Consider the following 25,403-nt stretch of genomic DNA (forward strand, 5'->3'; position numbering starts at 1 on the left):
ATTTCAAGGAATGCTTCCTAAACTTATGACTACCGTGTCATTAGTAAGTGCACAAAATGCTCTAGGGCTTTTAACAACCTTTCCTTCTCTCCATGGCAGCCAATCATCAGTTTGGTTCAATTATTCGACAGAAATTGAATCCAATGTTTGTGTTACACAAACTTAATACATCACATATAGTGAAACAGTGAATATATCACACTGAAACTCATGAATAACTGCATGAATTAAGGTAAACCTGGCACAGACTTCATATGTACCCATGATCTTAATAAAAATAATCTATAACTATTAAGTTTAGTTCATACAAACCTCAAACAGTGAATCTTAAAAAGAATATATAGAAGAGTATAACTAGATTCACAACGCAAACTCTAATGTTCAGTTGGAACCAATTACTTTGCAGGTGCTAAGGATCTACTGAGAACATTCCTATTGAACGATAGGGATTGCAATTATCAGGAGTTATATTATAACTTGTGTGTCAGTCTAAAAGAGGAGTTGTGAAAAGCACAACAGCAATAGGCGTTGAAGCTCCAGGAAATATCAACTTGTTCTCCATTAAGGAACTCACTGTGGAGCCGATAGGTCCCAATAAGCTACCTGAATTGCAAGCAGCAGCTTAAGAGAGGACTGTAGTTCCTATGCCATTCCATCCTGGCAACCCCATTACAGTATGAGCTACTTTTCTATGGCAAATTGAGTCATTAAAGATCTAAATATTTCTGCACCAAAATAATCTTAAGTTTTAAGTAGAGATGTACTGTATGTATTGTTAGTCTTCTGTGTAAATGCAAGAATTACTAGGAGTCAGTATGACCATGGCAGAGATCCCACAAGTCTACAGAACATATCAACATGTTTGTCAAAACAATCTGCATATCTTAAGACCATAAGACAGAGTGACAGAATTAGGCCACTTGTCTCATCAAGTCAGCTCCACCATTCCATAATGGCTGATTTATTATCCTTCTCAATCCCATTCTCCTGCCTTCTCCCCTGGTGAATCAAGAATCTATCAACCTTCATTTAAACATACTCAACGACTTGGCCTCCACAGTCATCCATGGCAATGAATTCCACAGATTCACCTCTCTCTAGCTAAAGATATTCCTTCTCATTTCTATTCTAAATGGACATCCCCCTATTTTGAGGCTTTGGCCTCTGGTCCTAGACCCACTCATTCTCTCTATATCCACTATCTAGGCCTTCCAATATTCAGTAAGTCTCAATGAGATCCCCTTCATTCTTCTAAACTCCGGCGAGTACAAACCTAGAGCCATCATAGGCTCCTCATACATGAACCATTTTATACCTGGAATCAGTATTGTGAACCTCCTCTGGAACCTCTCCAATGCCAGCACTTTTTTTTAAGATAAGGGGCCCAAAACTGCTCACAAAATTCCAAGTGTGGTCTGACCAATGCCTTTTAAAGCCTCAGCATCACATCCTTGCTCTAATATTCTACTCCTCTCGAAATGAACACTCAATGAATGTCAATTGCATTCCTAACCAATGACCCAACCTGCAAAGTAACCTTTAGGAAATCCTGCACAGGACTCCCAAGTCCTTCTGCACCTCTGAGTTTTGAGTTTTCTGCCCAATCTTCTATCTATGTTAGTATCATTCCTGAAATACCATGGTCTATTGTTAAGCAGCCTCATGTGCATTACCCTATCAAAGACATTCTGAAAATGCAAGTAAACAACATTCGCAGGCTCTCCTTTGTCTAATCTGCCTGTTATTTCCTCAGAGAATTCCAAATGATTTGCCAGGCAAGATTTCCTCCTAAGGAAACCATGCTGGCTTTGGTCTACTTTATCCTGTGCCTCTAAGTACCCTGAAACTTCATCCTTAATAATGGACTCCAACATCTCCCCAACCATTGAAGTCAGGCTAACTAGCCTGTAATCTCCTTTCTTCTGCCTCCCTCCCTTCTTAAGGAGTGGAGTGACTTTTGTAATTTTCCAGTCCTCCAAAACCATTACAGAATTCAATGATTCTTGAAGGATCATTTCTAATGTTTCGACAATCTCTTCAGCTAACTCTTTCAGAACCCTGGGGTGTAATACATCTGATCCAGATGACCTATCTACCTTCAGATTTTTCAGCTTCCCAAGCACCTTCTTCTTAGGAAGTAGCAACTACATACACTCCTGCCCCTGACGCCCTCAAGTTTCTGGCTTACTGTTAGTGTTTTCCACAGTGAAGCACTTATTCAGTTCCTTTGCTATTTTTTGTCCACCATTACTACCTTTCCAGCATCATTTCACAGCAGTCCAATATCCCTCTGATTTCTCTATTAGTATTTATATATTTGAAAAAGCATTTAGTGTCCTCCTTTATATTGTTGGCTAGCTCACCTGCATATTTCATCTTTTCTCTCCTTATGACTTTGTATGTTGCTTTGTTGGTTTTTAAAAGCTTTCCAATCCTCTAACTCCCCACTAATTTTCGCTATGTTATATTCCCTTTCTTAGCTTTGATGCTGTCTTTGATTTTCCTTGTCAGCCACACTCTGCAAGTGTTTCCTTCCAATCAACTTTGGCCTTTCTCATGATTCTGTTTGGGCCAGCTGGTGGTGTAGTGGCATCAGGACTGGACTTCAAGGCAGATGGTCCTGAGTTTACCCCAGCCAGGTCTCAACCTAGCAGCAGCAGTACAGTATCTGTGCAGAAGAAAGGCCTGGCAATCTACTTTCATATCTTGCCATGAAAACCCTATGGACTCTATGGTTTATGACATCACGATGTGTCGGATTCAACTTAACAACAAAATTCCCTTTACTCCATTCTAATACTATACATCTGACTATATCTTCTCCCTCTCAAAATGCAGAGTGAATTCTATCATATTATGATCACTGTCTCCTTTACTCTAAGCTCCCTAATCAAATCTGGCTCATTACACAACATCCGATCCAGGATGGCCTTTCCCCTGCTGGGCTCGACCAAAAGCTGCTCTAAAAAGCCATCTCATAAGAATTCTGCAAAATCCCTCTCTTAGGTTCAAGCACCATTCTGATTTTCCTAATCTAGCTGCATATTGAAATCCCTCATGACGATCATAACATTACCCTTACCACATAACTTTTCTACTTCCTATTGAAATTTATAATCCCACATCTCACTGCTGTTCGGGGACCTGTATATAACTCCATTCAGGCTCTTTTTTACCTTGCAGTTTCTCAACTCTACCCATAACGATTCTACATTTTCTGATCCTATGTGTCCTCTTTCTAAGATTTGATGTAATTTTTTTTCACCAACAGAGCCACCTTCCCTCTCTGCCTACCCACTTATCCTTTCGATACAATGTCTATCCTTTGATGTTAAGCTCCTAAATATGATCTTCTTTCAGCCACGACACAGAGATGCCCACAGTGTCATACCTGCCCACCTTTAACTGTATTACATGATCATCTACCTTATTTCTTATACCATGGGCACTCTAATATAACACTTTCAGATCTGTATTCATCGCCCTTTTTGAATTTGCCCCCTTTTTACACTTCAACTCATCCCACTGACTGCGATTTTGCCTTATCACCTGCCTATCCTTCCTCACAATCTCACTACATACTGCACTGACGTGTATACCAACTGCCCCATCCTCAGCCCTATGATTCTGGTTTCCATCCCCCTGCCAACTTTGTTTAAACCCTCCCCAACAGCTCTAGCAAACCTGCCGCAAGAACATTGGTCTCCCTCAGGTTCAAGTGTAACCTGTCCTTTTGTACAGGTCACACTTTCCCCAAAAGAGATCCCTATGATCCAGAAATCTGAAACCTTGCCCCCTCCACTACTTCCTGAGCCATTTATTCATCTATACTATCATCCTATTCTTCTCCTGACTAGCATGTGGTATTGGGAGTCATCAAACTGAAATGTCAAAATATTTCACACCATTAACAACAAGCTATTCAGGTAGAAGTGTACCTACTTATCACATGGTACTGAAAATGCCTACATCCAACAGGAGATCAACATTTTTCCTTTCTTTTGATTTCTCTACATAGGATCTGGAGAACAATCCCAATGGGAAACAGAGATTTAACTAAATGCTAAACAACACTGAAGTATTTTGAAGAACATAATAGGGAGAAGTCAGTCAGAAACCAAGGTAGAGGGATTTAAGATCACTGCCAAGAATAAGAGAGAATATTTTTACAAAGTGATCAGAAACACATTGACTGAAAGAATGGTGAAAACAGGAACTTCTAAAATAAAATGTAATAAAAATGTAAACAGCACTAATTTTTAAGGTTGTGCCAAAAGGAAAGGGGTGTGCGTAACTTGTTTGAAGAAATGTCACAGGCATGCTAAGGTCATTGAGCGGTGCATGGTGTCCCAAACATAGCAGTGTATGGCAACTGTGATAAAGTGGATGCACACTAATTATCATGCTCCAAAGCACTGAAAAGCCAGCAAGAAAAAGAAAATAACAATAAAATCTCATGCATTGTCAGTCATTTGGCAGTTCACAGTGCTACCAAAATCATTAATCATAGTGCCATTGTCCTGTACGAACTGTGCTGGTTCTTGCATTACCTAACATTGCCGTGGGAAGGTCTTCCAAAACTAACAGGTATAAAGCTCCATGCGTTATTTGAAGTCGAGGGGGTTGGGGGTGCAGTAAAAGATTAAGGATGCAGCAACCACTGGAGCTGTTTATCCACTACCCATTGACCTCAGGTTCTTCTATATTATTCACTCCACCTCCTCTCACCCCACCCCAATCAACATACACAGGCTCCATTTCCTGCCTTTACAGTTCTATAACTTACATTAAATGGCAATAAATTGAACCAATTTTATTCTTTGCACACAGCCAACTAACATGTTGCTGAATTAAAATATTATTTGATTAGTGAATAATATTGAGATGAATTGCTTTATTAGTAGATAAAGGCCAACATTAGTTTAGACAAGAGCTGAATTCTTAAATTATTCTTAAAGCCTCTGTGGATCTCTAACACTGCTTATCAAGGAAAATATTTAATTGTAGGCATCATTAGTCATAAAACCTTATGTGTGTAGTTAGTATTGAAATATTATTTTAATAGGAATATTTTTATGCATAACTGAGTTCGCAAAATGTGGCATTGTTACGTACCCCGTAACTGGGTCACTTACCAGCAAAGATAGAGAGGTCCGTTGAAGTCTGATGGTACTATTTTTAACAGTATTTATTGATAGAAATACACAAAAATATCAATGCAAACACACAGATAATATACGTCGTCAATACTAAATCTAAAAGCGCAGGTATAATAATAATCAATAAGAAATAGTTCTATCGTTGTCTAGGGGATAATGTATTGGCCGATGGAAATATAAAAGTCACTTTAGTTCAGTCAAGCTGTAGGCTGCAGCCTTTGGTTGGAGAGAGAGACGGGTTAAAACTTGCCCGTTCCTTTTATGATGTCAATCCTTCGAGAGTCGTTGAGAGTTGAGTTCCCCGTTGTTAGCTAAAAACCGTTTTTCCGTGGCAAAGGCCACCGATTCCGGGGCAAATGGAAGTGGATGCACGTGGCCTTCCACCGGCTTTCGCTATTATGGGATTGCTAACGTTTCTTCTGGTGCGTCTGAGGGGCTGTTCCCACAGACCCTCTTTTTATCCTGACTCACAGGGTCTCAGTTGTCAATCAGGTTGGGATGATGCAATCTCTCCACCAACCTCCCCCTCCGTTCATTGCCTGGGGCTTCGATGCATAGTACAGGATGCAATACACAAGTCCGTCTCCAAGAGACAATAGCCGGTATCAATGGGTCCGCCTTTCGGAGGCCAGGACACATTCCAACCCTTTTGTGGATTCTGCATGTCTTTCTCTCATTTCCTGTGTCCCCTGAACTGACTTAATAGTGATCTTGCGATTCTCACAAAGGAGGGGGCTACCCTGCACCCTTCGGCCCCTCAGAGCTGTGGCACATTCGTAACAGCATTTAAATCTTTAATGTCTCCCTTAATGGATCAGAGCAACAATTCAGTATGTTACTGAACAAGTGAGACCAGGAAATACCCAAGTTTCAACTAAGTTGGTTTATTTCAAGCATTAAAGAGTGTTAAAATTCATCGATATCCTGAGTGATAGAGGAAGACAAAATTAGCCATCATTCCTGTTTCCAATTACAGTCTAGTGAATCTAATACAGATTGTCACAGAGCACTACTAAAGGTTCAAAGGTTCATTTTATTATCAAAGTATGTTTGCAGAACAGACCTCTGAGATTTGTCTTCTCCAGATAGCCATAAAATACAGAAAAGCAGTTGATCAATCCCCACCCTTCTCCCTCTGGTTGTAATCCCCCTGCATGAAAAGAAAACTAAACAAAGACTTGTAAACCCCAACCCCTCCCTTGCACAAAAACTAACCGATCATCCATATAGAGAAACGACAACAAGAACATAAAACCTCAAACATCCAGCCCACCAATCGGCAACAAGAAAGAATAAGCAAGAACACAAAAAGAAACATAAAACTGAGAGGCCAATAGGAACTACAGTCTCAGAATTTCCATAACATGTCCGAGAGCATCGGGATCCAGTAGCCCTTCCGAGGGCAGCGACTGAAACCAGCAGCACCTCCGAGGGCAGCGACTTAAACCAGCAGCCCCTCCGAGGGCAGCGACTGAAACCAGCAGCCCCTCCGAGGGCAGCGACTGAAACCAGCAGCCCCTCCGAGGGCAGCGACTGAAACCAGCAGCCCCTCCGAGGGCAGCGACTTAAACCAGCAGCCCCTCCGAGGGCAGCGACTTGAACCAGCAGCCCCTTCCGAGGGCAGCGACTGAAACCAGCAGCCCCTCGGAGGGCAGCGACTGAAACCAGCAGCCCCTCCGAGGGCAGTGACTTAAACCAGCAGCCCCTCCGAGGACAGCGACTGAAACCAGCAGCCCCTCCGAGGACAGCGACTGAAACCAGCAGCCCCTCCGAGGGCAGCGACTCAAACCAGCGGCCCCTCCGAGGGCAGCGACTGAAACCAGCAGCCCCTCCGAGGGCAGCGACTGAAACCAGCAGCCCCTCCGAGGACAGCGACTGAAACCAGCGGCCCCTCCAAGGACAGCGACTGAAACCAGCAGCCCCTCCGAGGACAGCGACTTAAACCAGCAGCCCCTCCGAGGACAGCGACTGAAACCAGCAGCCCCTCCGAGGACAGCGACTCGAACCAGTAGCCCCTCCGAGGACAGCGACTGAAACCAGTAGCCCCTCCGAGGGCAGCGACTGAAACCAGCAGTCCCTCCGAGGGCAGCGACTGAAACCAGCAGCCCCTCCGAGGACAGCGACTTAAACCAGCAGCCCCTCCGAGGGCAGCGACTCAAACCAGCGGCCCCTCCGAGGGCAGCGACTGAAACCAGCAGCCCCTCCGAGGACAGCGACTTAAACCAGCAGCCCCTCCGAGGGCAGCGACTTGAACCAGCAGCCCCTCCGAGGACAGCGACTGAAACCAGCAGCCCCTCCGAGGGCAGCGACTGAAACCAGCAGCCCCTCCGAGGGCAGCGACTGAAACCAGCAGCCCCTCCGAGGACAGCGACTGAAACCAGCAGCCCCTCCGAGGGCAGCGACTGAAACCAGCAGCCCCTCCGAGGGCAGCGACTGAAACCAGCAGTCCCTCCGAGGGCAGCGACTGAAACCAGCAGCCCCTCCGAGGGCAGCGACTGAAACCAGCGGCCCCTCCGAGGGCAGCGACTGAAACCAGCAGCCCCTCCGAGGACAGCTACTTAAACCAGCAGCCCCTCCGAGGGCAGCGACTGAAACCAGCAGCCCCTCCGAGGACAGCTACTTAAACCAGCGGCCCCTCCGAGGGCAGCGACTGAAACCAGCAGCCCCTCCGAGGGCAGCGACTGAAACCAGCAGCCCCTCCGAGGACAGCTACTTAAACCAGCAGCCCCTCCGAGGGCAGCGACTTGAACCAGCAGCCCCTCCGAGGACAGCGACTGAAACCAGCAGCCCCTCCGAGGGCAGCGACTGAAACCAGCAGCCCCTCCGAGGACAGCGACTGAAACCAGCAGCCCCTCCGAGGGCAGCGACTGAAACCAGCAGCCCCTCCGAGGGCAGCGACTGAAACCAGCAGCCCCTCCGAGGGCAGCGACTGAAACCAGCAGCCCCTCCGAGGACCACTCACTCTCCTCCACATTTGCCTCAATGTGTCAATCTTCCTCAACACTTTAATTAATGAGAAATATAGTCGATCACAGCCCCTCACCTCGCCTTTGGCTTCTCCTGGTAGCTCTTGCTCATCTTTCTCTCCTGGAGTTTTCTCAGGGACAGCAGAGCACTAGATCACCCGATCGAACTACGGGCTGTAAGTCACAGGCTCCAACAATGACAAAATCAAAATGAAGATAAAAAGAATAAGTAGAAGATGTAGAAAAACTGAAATGATTGACTATCTGACTGACTATCTTGACCGGAAATTACCACACTGAAACAAACCCTTCAATCCATCTAGGTCGAACCGTTATTCTGCCTAGTCTCGTCGACCCACACCTGGACCATAGCCCTTCCAAGCCCCTCCCATCCATGTACTCATCCACACTTCTCTTGAATGTTGCAATTGAAGCCACATCTACCACTTCTTCTGGCAGCTCATTCAACACTTGCAGCACCCCCTGAGTGAGGAAGTTCTTGCCATGTTTCCACTTAAATATTTGACCTTTCACACTTAGCCTGTGACCTCTCATTCTGGTCTCACCCAGCCTCAATGGAAAAAGACTGGTTGCATTTATGCTATCTATACCCCTCATAATTTTGTATACCTCTATCAAATCTCCCCTTACGCTCCTATGTTCCATGGAATAAAGTCCTACCTATTCAACCTTTCCCTAGAACTGAGGTTCTCAAGTTAGGCAACATCCCTACAAATTTTCTCTGTACTGTTGCAATCTTATTGACAGCTTTCCCATAGGTAGGTGACCAGAACTACACACAATACTCCAAATTTGGCCTCAACAACATCTTACACAATTTTAACATAACATCCTGATTCATGTACTCAGTTCTTTGGTTTATGACAGCAAATGTGCCAAAAGATCGTTTACGATCCAATCTACCTGTGACACCATCTTCAAGGAATTATGGATCTGTATTCCCAGATCCCTTGGTCCTACCACACCTCAGTGCTCTACCATTAACTGTGCAAGTCCTAAACTGGTTTGCCCTCCCAAAGTGCAAACAGCACACTTGTCTGCATTAGATTTCATCTGCCATTTTTCCATCTGGTCCAGATCCCACTGCAAGTTGTGATCGCCTTTCTTATTGTCTGGTATGCCTCCAATCTTGATGTCATCTGCAAATTTGCTAATTCTATGTTAGCAAATCCAAATTTGCTATGCAATGTGATTGAGGCTACTCAAAGGAGTTGAAATGCAGATAAATCAAATGCAACTACTATGCAGTGTACTTATCTCTGTTGACCAGGTATCAATATACAGTTCTATTCAACAACATTTGACTTGAAAACAAGGAAAGGCTCCACCCTTCAACCAAAATGGAAGAGAGGGTAGGTGGGCGAACCAAAGATTAGGAGAGTTGGGGAAGTAACCAAGACATCGCAGAAAAGATAGCCTCTGCAGAAGCTTTTTAAAATTAAGAGTACTGTAACACAGGGGAAATACTTTGGAAGAGAATTCCAAGAGATAGTCATGACAAGAGGAAAAATAAATGCATAAGCATTGATCCAAAAATTTACTTTCACAAATGGTATTAAAATAGGAACAATATCAGCATTTTAATATTATTTTGCAGACCAGACATTCCTAGCAAGGTAACAGTTGTCTGAAATACAAGGCTTACTTTAGCCTGCATCAAATGTTTTCATATTTGATGTCATTGGGAAAAGAAAACTTTAAGCAAGATGCTTTTTATTTAAGGAGGGATTAGTTAGCTGTAATACATGAGATTGCTTTTGACTGAGTTGCACAGAATGGGTTTTAGGAAACCCCAGAGCTCTTCTTTTGGAAGGTTGGTGTGGCATTTCCCATTTTTTAAAAACAAAATGCAATGTCTGTATGTGAAGGCATGCCAGATATTGTACATACTCAAAATATTTTATCAATGTAACAGAGTAGCTTAAATGCCTTATTAATTTTCAAATTGAACATGGTTAGCTACCCATTTCTATCTTGATTCATTGAAACTTAAATTTGAGTTCAATATGCATTGTTATTTCTGATCATTGTTGAATTCGCTTTAAGGAAGCATGACTCTTTAAATACAAAATATTTTTGTGCTAATCTTTTTGTCTTAAACATCAACCCTGTTATTTCAACAGCTTGTGCAGGTGAGTCAGAAAGGAAGTGGGTCGACAGAACGGTGAGAAATAACACTTTTCTCTGGAATAGTCATTATCTATTTTCCAGATAAAGAAATGCATGATGGTTAGCTGTGGTATTATACAGTTCTGGTTATGTTTTCACCTTCCGCAACCTTTTGGAATATACTGTATGCTTTTTCCGTCATTCCTAAAGTAGCAATAAAGAAGAGAGCTTAAACGAGATAAGGAACTTATTGTGTTAATCACCATGTTCAACACCAACACCTCCCCACCACCATATTTTCCAGTTACAATTAATTAAAGAAATATCTACATTCACTCATAAAACGAAACCACAACTTATAAGATTTGAAATAACCTTTTCATGGTGAGTAGGATGACAAAAAAAAACAAAGATCAGGAAGAAACTAAGGCTCTCCTCTTTATTGTACATTAATTAAGCAAAACTAATTCTGATCTTCCACTTTTGATAACATATCTACAGTGCTTATAAAATTATTCAGCCCTGGAAGTTTTTATGTTTTATTGTTTTACAACATTGAATCACAGTGGATTTAATTGGCTTTTTTGACACTGATCAACAGAAAAAGATTCTTTCGTGTCAAAGTGAAAGCGGGTCTCGACAAAGTGATCTAAATTAATTACAAATATAAAGCACAAAATAATCGATTGCACAAGTGTTCACTTCCTTTAATATGACACACCAAATCATCACTGGTGCAACCAGTTGGTTTTAGAAGTCACATAATTAGTTAAATGGAGATCACCGTGTGTAGTAAAAATACAGCTGTATCCGTATCACACAGACTCAAGGCTGTATTGCTGTCAAAGATGCATTTACTAAATATGGATTGAAGGGGGGGTCAGTAATTATGCAATCCATTATTTTGTGTTTAATAATTGTAATCAATTTAGACCAATTTATACAAATTTGTTTTCATCTTTGACATGAAAGACTTTTCTGCTGATCTGTGTCAAAAAAACCAAATTAAATCCAGTGATTCAATGGGGTGTAAAACAATAAAACATGAAAACTTCCGAGGGGGGGTGTGATTACTTAGGGGGAATGAATACTTTTTATGGGCACTGTATATCTGCAAAGTGAACTAATCATTGTTAAAATTGTTGTTTTGCAAACTTTGCACCCACTATGTCAAAAGTTTTAAACATTGCTTTAAAAATATCTGGACACCCAATTTTATTTTATTCCCCCTGTCGAGCCCCTGGAATATCACTTGGTTTCTCCATTGTCTCTACTAGATTTCCTTCTGTATTCAGTGGGGAGAGTTTGATACCGATCTAACCAAATAGATATTTGTGGAAGAAATTATACTCAGTTTTCAGCATCTACATAGTAGATGGGCTACATTGTAATTTTTATGCTACAATGTCAGTATATGCTTTTAACTAAGAATTTTGGAAATGGACTAAGCAACAAACATTGACAATTTCGCATTATATTTTAAATTTATAGATTGTTTGCCAACAAGAGACTGAAATTGCTCTGTGTGCAACATCTAGCACAGTAGTTAATCTGTTCACATTAAATTTGGTATTTCAATGAGCTCTTAAATCCATTTAAAATGAGGTTAAGAACTTGTTGAATTGCACACAAAGGAATTTAATGACACTGTACGAAACAATGCATTAAAATGGCAAACAGAGAAAATTGATATCTGTCATCTGTTTATGAATTACTGTAAAATAAATGTCAAGGTTCCTATGCATTCTAGTATTTGTATTTCATCCTTGTCTCTTCTAATGTCAATAGTCTTCTCCAGCTTCATAATCCACTACAATATCAGAACTCTTGATTCTGTCCTTGCGTTCATTTCCAAACTTAAATATCATTAACAGCATTGCCTGCAGCTGGCAAGGTCCTAAGCTCTAGAAATTGCCACCTAAATCTCTCAGCCTCTCTACTTTCTTCAAGACACTCCTTTAAAACCTACTTCTTTAACTACAATTTTTGTCAATTTCCATAATATCTCCCATGTGATCCAACACAATTTTTGATTAATAATGCTGTTGTGAATTTCTCTTACAACAGCAATGGAGCTACAGAAATTTCAGGTTGTTAAATAGAGGATATTTTTCATTTAAAGCTGAAATTTGCTTTGAATTTACTGACTTTCTCATCCCTCCTACACCAACTCCTTAGCCATGTGTTAAACCATATGATTTTCCTCACTAGCATGTGGCATGGGTAGTATTCCTGAGATCACAACCCTGAGGTCCTGTCCTTTAACTCACTTTACAGAACCTCATCACTTTTCCTACCTCTGTCACTGGTATTTACATGGACCATGATCTCAGCTGCTCACCCTCACACTTAGGAATGTTGAGAAGTCGATCCAAGATGTCCCAAACCCTGGCACTCATGAGGCAACACACAATCCTGGAATCTCATTCTTGTCCACAGAGACTTCTTTCTCTTCCCCTAAATAAAGCATCTCCTATCACCACAGCTCATCTCTTCTACTCTCTTCCTTTGAGAGTCACAGAGTCAGGCTCGGCGCCAGAGACCTGACTGCTGTGGCTTTCCTCTGCTAAGTCAACCTCTCCAACAGTTTCCAAAGTGGGATATCTGCTGTTGAAAGCAAAGGCCACATAAATTGAGAAATCCTTATTGAATGAATATACTTCTGTAATTTTCTTGGCTCAAGGAAGTTGTTTGTAGCTACTGTGAAAAGCTTCTGTCATTTTTGTTCTTACTTAAATGATATGAAAATTAAGTGAATTATAAAAACAGATTAGATATCTCAAATGAATTTGAATTCAAAAGGTTAAGGCATAATTTAATTGAGGTTTTTCAGATGAAATTATTTTCTACAGTGTAATACACTGAAGGTTTAACCCTAAAATCACAATTAAGATCTTCAGGTACAATATCTCAAAAGATCACCTAGAGCTCCTGGATCCAAGCTATATTAACTTACTCTCCCGTACCGACAGCAACCTGTCTGTCCTCAGCTTCTTTCGTTGCCAGGGTGAGGCCAAATGTAGATATGAAGAACAACACTTCATAGCAACACACACAAAATGCTGGAGGAGCTCAGCATCCATAGAAAAGAGTAAACAGCCAATATTTCAGGCTGAGACCCTTCATCAAGACTGAAGAAAAATGATGAGAAGTCAGAGTAAGAATGGGGAGTGACTGGAGGGAGAAATACAAGGTAGTAGGTGATAGGTAAGACCAGGAGAGGGGGAGGGGTGAACAAGAGAGTTGGGAAACTGTTTGGTGAAAGAGATAAAAGGCTGGACAAGAGGGACAAAAGGCCACAGAAGAAAGAGAAGAGGGTGGAACACCAGAGGAAGGTGATGGACTGGTAAGGAGATAAGGTGAGAGAGGGAAATGGGAATGGGGAGTGGGGAATGGTGAAGGGACAGGATAATTGCCGGTAGTTCAAGAAATAGATGTTCGTACCATCAGGTTGGAGGCTACCCATACAAAGTATTGCTCTTCTAACCTCAGTGGGCCTCATCGCAGTGGTAGATGGGGCCAAATACTGAGATGTTAGAATGTTAATGGGAAATAGAATTAAAATGGTAGCCAAAACTATTTTAATTCTATCTGCAGAGTTCCTCCAGCATTTTGTGAGTGTTGCTTGGAATGTCCAGCAGCTGCAGATTTGCTCTTGTTTGTGAACAGCACTCCCTACTCTGTTTGAGTATCCCTCAGTCCAATGGCATGAATATTGAATTCTCCAATGTCAGGAAACCTGCTCATTCTGCACCCAGGTCTTCAACCCAGCAGCCCCCTACTTCTCAGTTTCTTTCACCTCCTCCATTTACTCCATTTGCCCATCTTGTACGTCCTACTGGGTCTCCTATCCCCACTGTTCCTATTTGCCCACCTCAGCTCGAATGCCTCCTATAAATTCACTGATGACACCACTGTGATTGGCAGAATATCAGACGGTGATGAAGAGGATTACAGGAGTGAGATAGATTGGCTAGTTGAGTGGTGTCGCAATAACAAACCTACGCTCAACATCAGCAAGGAATTGATAGTGGATTTCAGGAAGGAGAAGTCGGGAGAACACACACCAGTCTTGAACAAGGTGTCACAACAGTGGGAAGGGTGAGCAGCTTCAAATTCCTGGGCATCAACATCTCAGAAGATCTATCCTGGGACCTGCGATTACATAGAAGCCACACAAGCAGCTATACTTCATTTAGAATTTGAGGAGATATGATATGTCACCAGAGACTCTAGAAAATTTCTATAGATGAACTGTGAAGAGCATGCTGACTGGTTGCATCACCGTTTGGTATGGAGGACCCAATACAGAGGATCAATAAAAGCTGCAGAGGGCTGTAGACTCCACCAGCTCCATCATGGGCACTAACCTCACTACCATCGAGAATGTCTTCAAAAGAATACAGCATCCATCATGAATGACCCTCACCATCATCGGGATCTGCCTTCTTCTCATTTCTACCATCAGGGAAGAGGTACAGGAGCCTGACACACACTCAACCTTTTCAGAACAGCTTCTTCCCCTCCACTAAGAGATTTCTGAATGGTCTATGAACCCATGCACATGATCTCACTATTTTGCTCTCATTTGCATTGTTTATTTTTAAATATATTCTTTTTGTGACTTGTAGTAATTTTATGTATTGCATTGTACTACTGCTACAAAACAAATTTCACAACATATGTATGTCAATAATGATAAACCTGACCTTTCCCCTTCCAATTTGGTTTTCCTTCACCTTCCTTATCTGGAGCCCTTTATTATCTTCACCTGCCAGTACTCTCTCCCCCATCTGCCAATCAACTACCCTTTAGCCCAGATTGTCTTCCATCTCTTGCTGTGCTCCTCTTCCTCAGTTCTTTATAATGGTGATGTCCCCTCAGTGTCCACTGAGATGAATCATCCATTTGGCACAAAAACAAAACACTGGAAGAACTCAGCAGGTCATTACTTACTCAGGGTTTCTACCTGAAATATCAATACTCTATGATAGATAGATAGATAGATAGATACTTTATTCATCCCCATGGGGAAATTCAACTTTTTTTCCAATGTCCCATACACTTGCTGTAGCAAAACTAATTACATACAATACTTAACTCAGTAAAAAAAATATGATATGCATCTAAATCACCGTCTCAAAAGGCATTAATAGCTTTTTAAAAAGTTCTTAAGTCCTGGAGGTAGAATTGTAAAGCCTAATGGCATTGGGGAGTATTGACCTCTTCATCCTGTCTGAGGAGCATTGCATCGATAGTAACCTGTCACTGAAACTGCTTCTCTGTCTCTGGATGGTGCTATGTAGAGGATGTTCAGGGTTTTCCATAATTGACCGTAGCCTACTCAGCGCCCTTCGCTCAGCTACCGATGTTAAACTCTCCAGTACTTTGCCCACGACAGAGCCCGCCTTCCTTACCAGCTTATTAAGACGTGAGGCGTCCCTCTTCTTAATGCTTCCTCCCCAACACGCCACCATTCACAAAACCTGTATAACCCATTGAGTTCCTCCAGCAGCCTGTTTTTTGCTTCAAAACTTCAATACTGTATCAAGTTTGATATATTTTTGTTAATAAGGCTACTAAGGGTTATAGCAATTTAGGCAGATAGATGAATATCCAGGGTCTGAGTAGCCTTTTTTAACTGGTATGTTTTTATAAATGGGGTTTAGGAAATGTGATTTATAATTCTATGATTTTTTTGACCAAAAAGAAATAATTAATGCAATGAAGTTTCTCTTAATCTTGAATGTGCAGCTCTCAATTTTCACTGTAATTAATAACCCACTAACAACATTTCAGGAATGCACAGCCTTGAATCTTCCAATCTCTGAGAATTAAATTCTGTTTGAATCATTCATTACAAAAAAAAACATGGCTCTTTCATTATTCATTACCATGGAAACTTCGTCCATCTTTTTAAACTCTGAAATGTCTGAGAATGCAGTGTTAAATATAATGTTGGAAAAAAGCATCCACTACATAACAGTAAGTACTTTCCATCTAAGGAACGTAGAAAGGGAAAGATTAATGAGGACCATAATAGAATGCATATCTTCTAATGATAGTGTTCCGGATTGTCTAACTATTACTCAATTTAGACTCAAATGCCATCTATAACTTTGCCAATGACACCACTGTTGTTGGCAGAGCCTCAGATGACAATGAGGCATACAGAAGAAAGAAAGACTGGCTGGTTGTATAGTGTCATAACAACAAGCTTGCACTCAACATCAGCATGATCATGGGATTGAATGTGGACTTCAAGGAGGGGAAGTCGGAAGAACACACACCAGTCCTTCATTGAGGGGTCAACAATGGAAAGGGTGAGCAGCTTCAAGTTCTTGGCTATCAATGTCTCAGAGGATTAATTTCCCAACATATTGATGCAATCATGATGAAAGCACACCAGCAGCTATACTTCATTCAGAGTTTGAGGAGATTTGGTATGTCACCAAAGACCCTAGCAGATCTACGGTGAAGAGCATTCTGACTGTTTGCGTCACTACTGGCAGGATGTACAGGATCAGACTCACCCAGCTCCATCGTGACACTAAATCCTCCCCACCATCAGAGACTACATTAAAACTTTAAAGGAGGTCCCATCCGTCATTAAGAACCCTCACTATCTGGGACATGCCCTCTTCTCATTACTACCATCAAAGAAGACAAAAGCCTGGATACCCACACTCAATGTTTTATGAACAGATTATTCCCTTCCACCATCAGATTTATGAACAGTCCATGAACAGTACCCCACTATTTTTTGTGCTGCTCATATACTTTTTTGTAAGTTATAATAATTTTTATGTCTTGCACTGTACAGCTGTCACAAAACAACAAAATTAACAACACAAGTCAGTGATGATAAACCTGATTCTGAGTCAATTATTCTTCAATTCTTTCACTGCATTCTGTTTGCAGAATCTGAGCATCAATGGCAAAGTCAATATTTATCATCTATTCCTAATAACCCCGAAAAAGAAATGCTGAGCTCCCAACTTGAAATTGTTACAGTCCTTCCAGTTGAAACCCTGTCTTTATTGGCAATAGAAGCCATGGCTTGGGAGATGTAAGAGTAATCTAAGCAATTGACTGAGTGCACAATATAGATGGTATACAAAGCGTTCATCAGTGGTGGCGGAAATAAATGCTTAGGATGGTTGACTGCATTTTTCTGCGTGGTTTCCAGTTCTTTGAGTCATGTTACAGCTGCACGCATCCAAACAAGTGGATCATGCTCCCAACTTGTGGATGGGATGTCAGGAGGCGAGCCACTTGATGCAGAATACCCAGCTTCTTATTAGCTCTTACAGCAACAGTAGTAATGTAATCAAGAGAAAACTTACAGATGCCAGAAATCCAAGCAACATAGCTACCTGGCCTACTGTGTTCCTCCAGCATTTTGTGTGTGTTGCTACAGAAGTAATGCAGCTGGTAACTTAAGTTCTCACACTTCTGATCTTATGATTGAAGGAACATCTATGATGAAAGAGCCAATGATTATTGGCTAAGGATATTGACCTAAAGAATTCCTGCAAATAAGCTGTGGAGCCAAGATGATTGACTTCCAGCAACCTTAATATTTTCCTTTGTGCAATATATGATTCCCTTTCCAGAGTGTTGACCAGATACTATTGACTTAAATGTTATCAGATCTCCTTGAAGTCACAGTTTGCCAGATCTTGCCTTGATATTAAGAGTAGTTATTGTCACCTCTAGAATAGTCATTCAACTCTTGTTTAGACTAAAGCAGTCATGAGGTCTGGATTCAAATAGTCCAGGCAAACCCAAATTGGGCATCATGAGAAACTTACTAGTAAATAAGTGTCACTCAAAGTTACTGTTAACATCCTCCATTACTTTGTAGAAAGGTGATTGGGCGATAGTTAGCTAATTGGATTTCCCTCTGCTTTTTGCAAACAACGCTTGATTTGGCAACTTTCAACATTGGTAGTTGATGGGGTTGTTATTGGAACAACTTACCTAGAACATATCTCTAGTTTGTTCCATCACCTTTACTGTACCCAGTGCTCTCAGCCATTACTTGATGTATAAATAACTGTATAAACATGGACTGTATAAAATTGGCTGAAGACCTACATCTGTGATGCTGGGGATCTCAGAAGGAAATTAGATGGATCACCTGGTTGGCATGAGAAAAAAAGAACACCAGAAGAACTCAAGCTGTTTCAAGATCTTGATGTCAACTTCTTCCTCTCTTCTACATTGATGCTGTTTAACCTGCTGAGTTTTTCTAACATTCTGATTATTGTTGTAGATTCTAGCATCTACAGTCTCTTTTGCCTTCTTCCATTTGTCACTTCTAGATGAATATGTTTCTAACTGCTTCAGCCTTTTCTTTGCCATTCACATGCTGAGCCATCATTGAGCTTAGAGATATTCTTGAAGCATGTAATTGACCAGCACAAATCACAACTACATGTGGCAGTACTGCCGAGTTTTAATCTCATTCATTGATTCAGAGATTGTTTACTTCTGCTTAGTTCTGGTTTTGCTATAGTCTTGTTTACTATCTTGGCATTTAATTTTTTTAGTTGCGCCTCAATATTTCTTATTGTAATTTGTAGTATATTTTTGTATTACACTGGTATGTCAGTGATAATACACATGAATCTAATTCTGATTCATTCAGAAGTAGATAAATACCTGTTAAGTATTGAGGTGAAAGACGGGAATGCAGAAGTGAGATTGCACTTGGATCAACCTTGATCTCACTGAATGGCAAAGCAATTCTGACAGCCAAGTGGCCTATTCCTGTTCCTAATTCAAATGGTTGTTTCCTTTTAAGCCATGAGATTGGCGATATACATTTCTGTCTACTGCACCCTTGCCTTGAGCTGAGTTTATCTCAATTAACAGCAATGTAATCCCACAAAACATGATAGAATCTTTGGTGTAAAGATGAAGCTTTTTTGCCCGCTAAAGGGCCATGTGCTACTCTTCATCCGATACCATCATGAAAGGATACATCTATCGCAGGTGAAGGCAGTTCCCTTTCTAGCTGCTGCCGACTCAGCCTGGCAGCTATAAAAAGTAATTTCTACATTTTCTAAAATATAGAATGAAGTATTACATCTACCTCATCTTGTTCTCTCCTCTTTAGGAAAAGATTTCCAATTGATTATTAGAACACATGATTCCAAAGAAAACTCCTGGGAAAAAGGTGGAGAAAGCAGAAAAGATGTACAAGAAAGAATTGACAATGAAGACAGTGAAGAAGCAGAATTTGAGGATGAAGTTGAATTTGGAAACATAACACTACGTAATACCACAGGTATATTAAGGGTTTAATACAATGAATTTTGAATTCACATTTCTGTATAGGTACAAAGGAGAAACAAAATATACAGAACAAGACCTTTATGATCCAAAATTTAAACAAATTCTTACTGTAATATTGATGCACTATCAATAATTCCAAAAGACTGGAAGTAGAGTAAATACTGGAAGGCTTTTATTAGCTGTAAAATGGACCACGCCCATGCTGGATGACCACCCTGGAATGTGGGAGGAGCAGTGACACAATCACCTTTACCCAGGAGTCAGTGGGAGGAGCCACAGGAGCAGTCAGCAGAGGGGTGTGTCCAAACAGATATATATGGTTTACCACAAATATTGTCTTATATAGCTCTATTTATTATAACCAAAACTGTCACTGAGAATTGTCCCCAATATTATTCCAGCAAGTGTATTCCACAAATTCACCACATTCTATGTGAAGGAAATAATTCTCAACTATTGACCTCCATATTCCTCAAAGTATTAGTGCCTACTTAACAAGGTACCTTCAGCCAGTTGTTTAATCCAAAAATTCTGGCCACTATTTATGTTACAGATCCTTCGCATAGAGATAAATGATCAGAAAAAAATATTTTATTGGTATACTTTGAGGAATACATATTGACTAGAGAGCTATACTCCTGTTCAAAATACTTCATGTGAACTTTGCCATTCTACTGAAGAAACAAAAGGAATCTTGATTTAAGCTTCAACCAAATACTGGTACTTCCAGCAATGCAGTTGTGTGAAGTACCATTAAACAAATACATTTAATGCATTAGAAAGCATTGATGAAAAGCTTAAGACTGGCATGAGAATTCAGTCACTGGAAGGAAGGAACTGCAATCAGGTCCATTGTTTAAGTACAAAAGTCAGCAGCGGGTCGGTACAGTGAAAAAGAGCTTTGACCAGTGACCAGGCGGCACTTGCGATAGATTAGCAAAAGAAATTTAAAGGAAAGCAGGGGCAAGTGCAGCAGCCATTATCACAGCACCCATCAACTGAGTGGACAGAATCAGAGTGGTGATCTCGAGGCATTAACTCTTCAAGTCTTCCACAAGGAGAGGCTTCAGTCAGAGAAAGCAAAGGAAAGAAAAGCTCTTTATATCTGCTCATCTAAGATAGTAGAGAGGCCAAGCAGGATAGTTGACTGCTCCTCTTGCAGGATGGGGAAGGCAGTGAAACCTCCAGTGTCCCTGACGACTACAACTGCGAAGTGCATTCAGCCGCAGCTTCTAACAATCCACAATAAGTAGTTGGAGCTGGAATTTGATGAACTCTGGGTCATTTGGGAGGCTGAAGGAGTGATGGATAGGACATATAGAGAGATAGTTACACCCAAGGTAAAGGGTTAAGTAGCCAGTGCAGATTACCCCTCTGGCCATCCCCCTCAACAACAGATATATCACTTTGGATACTATTGGGGGGGGGGGGGGTGGCGGAATAACCTAACAGAGGGAAGTCACAGGGGTCAGGTCTCTGGAACTGAGTCTGCCTCTGTGACTCAGAAGTGAAGGGAGGAGAGGCACACTGTGGTGACAGGGGATTCACTAGTTAAGGGAATGGACAGGAGGTACTGTGGGGGAGAACAAGAGTCCCAGCTGGTGTGTTACCTCCCGGGTGCCAAGATCTAAGATAACTCGGATCGAGTCCTCAGCATTCTTAAGTGGGAGAATGAACAGCCAGAAGGTGTGGACCATGTAGGTACCAATGACATGGGCGGAATGAGTGACAAGGTTCTGCATAGGGAGTTCAGGGAGTTAAGTGCTAAATTAAAGGGTAGGACCTCCAAGGTTGTGATCTCAAGATTGCTACCGATGCCACGTGCCAGGGAGGTCAGAACTAGGAAGATTATACAGTTTAATATGTGGCTAAGGAATTAGTGCAGGAGGGAGGCAATATGATATTTGGATCATTGGGCTCTCTGGCAGGGAAGTGAGATCTGTACAAAATGGGCGTTTACACGTGAACTGGAGGAATAACTAATATCTTAACAGGAAGGACCATTAATGCTGCACGGTGAAGTTTAAACTAGAGTTGCAAGGGAATGGGAACCAGAGCACCAGAACAGTTAGTAGAGAGGTTGTGGAGGCAGATATTGGTGTTGACAAACTTAGGTTGAGCATGGTGCGACTAATCATGAGCTGCCTATATTTCAATGCATGAAGTATTGTAAGATAATAGTGTTAAAGATGAGGTAGCTGGTTAACTAACAGAGGCAAAGTGTAGTGAGGAGAGGCTGTTGGTAGGGCAAAATCGCAGTCAACAGGATGAGTTGCAACAGAAAAGGTGGGCAAAATTGAATTTGAATGCATGCAGTATACAGAATAAGGTAAAAATGGTCTTAAGACCATAAAATATAGGAGCAGAATTAGGCCAATTGGTCCACTGGGTCTGCTCCACCATTTCAGCATGACTGATCTAATTTTCCTCTCAACCCCAATCTCCTACCTTCACCCCATTTACATTCATACCCTAACCAATCAAGAATCTATCAATCTCTGCCTTAAATATAAATAAAGACTTGGCCACTGCTGCCTGTGGCAAAGAATTCCACAGATTCACCACTCTCTGGCTAAAGAAATTCCTCCTCATCTCCGTTCTGAAAAAGCACCTGTCCCTGTGTTCTCTGGTCTTAGACTCTCCCACCATAGGAAATGTCTTCTCTACATCCACACTATCAAAGACTTCCAAAATTTCATAGGTTTCAATGACGTCACCCCTCATTCTTCTGATTTCTAGTGAATACAGGCCCAGTACCAAATGGTCTTCATATGACATGCCATTCCATCCGGAATCATTTTCATGAACTTTCGTTGAACCTCTCCAGTTTCAGTACATCCTTTCTAAGGGGCCCAAAACAGCTCACAATACTCTAAGTGAGGCCTCACAGTGCTTCATAGTTTCAATATTACATCCTTGCTGTAACTTGTAGCACAGTCATAGATGGGAATGTATGATGTTGTAGAATCATGGCTGAAAGAAGACTATAGCTAGGAGCTTAATGTCCAAGGATATTCATTGTAGTGAAATGACAGGCAGAAAGGTAGAGGGGGTGATGCGGTTCTGTTGGTAAAAAAAATTAAATCATTAGGAAAAGGTGACATAGGTCTGGAAAGCGTTGAATCATTGTGGATAGAGCTAAGGATCTGCAAGTAAAAAGACCCTGATGGGTGTTGCATACAGACCCCAAACAGTATTAAGGATGTGGCCTCCTAATTACAATGGGAGATAAAAAATGAATGTCAAAAGGGTAATGTTACAATGAACATGGGGGACTTCAATATGCAGGTGAAATGGTAAAATTCTGGTTAGTGCTGGATTCCAGGAGGGGGAAATTTCTAAAATGCTCATGTGACAGCTGTTTAGAGCAGTTCATGTTTGAGCCCACTGAGGGATCAGCTGTTCTGAATTGGGTGATGCACAGTGAACCAGAATTGAATCGACAGCTTAAGGTAAAAGAACCCGTTGGGGAAAGTGATCATAATATTGTCAAATTCATTTTGAAATTTGTGAAGAAGCTTAAGGCAGATGTATGAGTATTATAGCGGAGTAAAGGAAATTACAGAGGCATGAGAGAGAAGTTGGCCAAAGTAAATTGGAAGGAGCTGCTGGCAGGGATGTCAGCAGAGCTCCAGAGGTGTGTGTTTCTGGAGAAAATGAGGAAGGTACAGGACAGATGTATTCCAAAAACAAAGAAATACTCAAATGGCCAAATAGTACAGCCGTGGCTGACCAGGGGAGTCAAAGCTAATGTGAAAGCAAAAGAGAGGGCAGACAACCACACAAAAGTTAGTGGTATGAATACAAGCTAGCAAATAATATCAAAGTGAATAGTAAAAGCTTTTTCATGTATGTAAAAATTAAAAGAGAGATGAGAGTGGATACAGGACCACTAGAAAATGAGGCCAGAGAAATAATAATGGGGGACAAGGAGATGGCAGGTGAACTAAATGAGTACTTTGCAGCAGTCTTCACTGTGCAATACAGTAGCAGTGTGTCAGATGTTGAAGGGTACAAGGGAAGGGAAGTGAGTGCAGTTACTATTACAAGGGAAAAGGTGCTCAAAGAGCTGAAAGACCTAAAGGTACATAAGTCATCCAGACCAGATGAACTACACCTTAGATTTCTGAAAGACGTAGTGGTAGAAATTGTGGAGGCATTAGTAATGATCTTTCAAAAATCTTTGGAACTTGACATGGTGTCAGAGGACTGGAAAACTGCAAATGTCACTCCATTCTTTAAGAAAGGAGGAAGGCAGCAAAAAGGAAATTATAGATTAATTAGCCTGACCTCAGTAGTTAGGAAGATGTTGTTAATTGTTAAGGATGAGGTTATGGAGTACTTGGTGACACAGGATATGACGAAGTCAGCATTGTTTCCTTAAGGGAAAATCTTGCCTGACTAACCTATTGGAATTCTTTGAGAAGATTATAACTATGATAGATAAAGAGGATGCAGTGGACGTTGCACGTTTAGACCTTCAAAAAGCCTTTGACAAGGTGCCACACATGAGACTGCTTACCAAATTAAGAGCCCACGGTATTACAGAAAAGTTACTGGCATGGTTAGAGCATTGGCTGACTGGTAGGAGGCAGCAAGTGGGAATAAAAGGATCCTTTTCTGGATGGCTGTCAGCTACTAGTCATGTTCCATATGGGTCTATGTTGGGTCTGCTTCTTTTTATACTCTATATCAATGATTTAGATGATTGAATAGATAGCTTTGTTGCCAAGTTTGCAGATGATATATAGATTAGTGGGGTGAGGGTGGTAGGTAGTGTTGAGGAAACAGGTAGGCTGCAAAAGGACAGACAGATTAGGAGAATGGGCGGTCCTACCCTCCTCTGGAGAAATATTGAAAGATATTTTTGGTATTCTTTCAACATTTTTGAGTATTAATTTACACCCTCACCCTATTACTGCAATTTTTGGCTTACCAATGGTGGATAATAGTCATTTATCCCCATCGACTTGTCGGATGATTGCATTTGCTACATTAATGGCCAGAAGATCCATTTTATTGAACTGGAAAGAGATTAATCCTCCAACTACATTCCAATGGTTTTCTTTTGTATATCTTGTTTAAATTTAGAGAAAATTAGAAGTGTTATTTTTGACCCTTCGGTTAAATTTGAAGAAACCTGGCAACCATTTATTCAACACTTCCATATGAGCTAAATTGACCTTTCCCGAACCTCATTTATCACCTTTAATTATTTGGATAGAGGAGCAGAGTTATTGACACTACTGTTCATATCTGTTGTAATATAATAGCCCAGTTTTTTTTCTCACTTTATTTTCAAGTTAGTTTTTTTAATTTTTTTTTCTTTTCAATTTGGGAGTTTTTCTTTTCATTATAAATACAGGATGAGTTTGGGAGATCTGGCACACTTGTGTTACTAATAGTTGTTACTGTATGTACTGTTCTATTAATTTTGTATTCCCAATCTCCCTGTATTTCTATTGTTATTATGTTTTGTTCGAAAATCAAAAGATTTAAAAAAGATTAGGAGAATGACAAAAAAAATGGCAAATGAAATAGTGTTTTGGAAAATGCATGGTCATGCACTTCAGTAGAAGAAATAAACGTGCAGACTATTTTCTAAAGGGGGGAAAAATCCAAAAATCTGAGATGCAAAGGGACTTGGAAGTTCTTGTGCAGAACACCGTGAAAGTTAACTGCAAGTTGAGTCAGTGGTGAGGAAGGCAAATGCAATGTTAGCATTCACTTCAAGAGGTCCAGAATGCAAGAGCAGGGATGTGATGCTGAGGCTTTATAAGACATTGGTCAGGCCTCACCTTGAGTATTGTGAACAGTTTTGGGCTCCTCATCTAAAAAAAGATGT

General features: G+C 41.1%; 1 protein-coding gene across 1 annotated transcript in view; it reads left to right on the plus strand.

Annotated features, from left to right (window-relative positions):
* col7a1l (collagen type VII alpha 1-like) overlaps positions 1-25,403 on the plus strand; it is a 420,731-nt gene that overhangs the window by 381,148 nt on the left and 14,180 nt on the right. The window contains exon 97 of the mRNA XM_073066798.1: positions 19,380-19,550. Coding sequence (XP_072922899.1) covers positions 19,380-19,550 — 171 coding nt within the window. The remainder of the gene's footprint in view (positions 1-19,379; positions 19,551-25,403) is intronic.

Source organism: Hemitrygon akajei, chromosome 14 (genome assembly GCF_048418815.1).
Source record: "Hemitrygon akajei chromosome 14, sHemAka1.3, whole genome shotgun sequence".
In the NCBI taxonomy this organism is placed as follows: Eukaryota; Metazoa; Chordata; class Chondrichthyes; order Myliobatiformes; family Dasyatidae; genus Hemitrygon; species Hemitrygon akajei.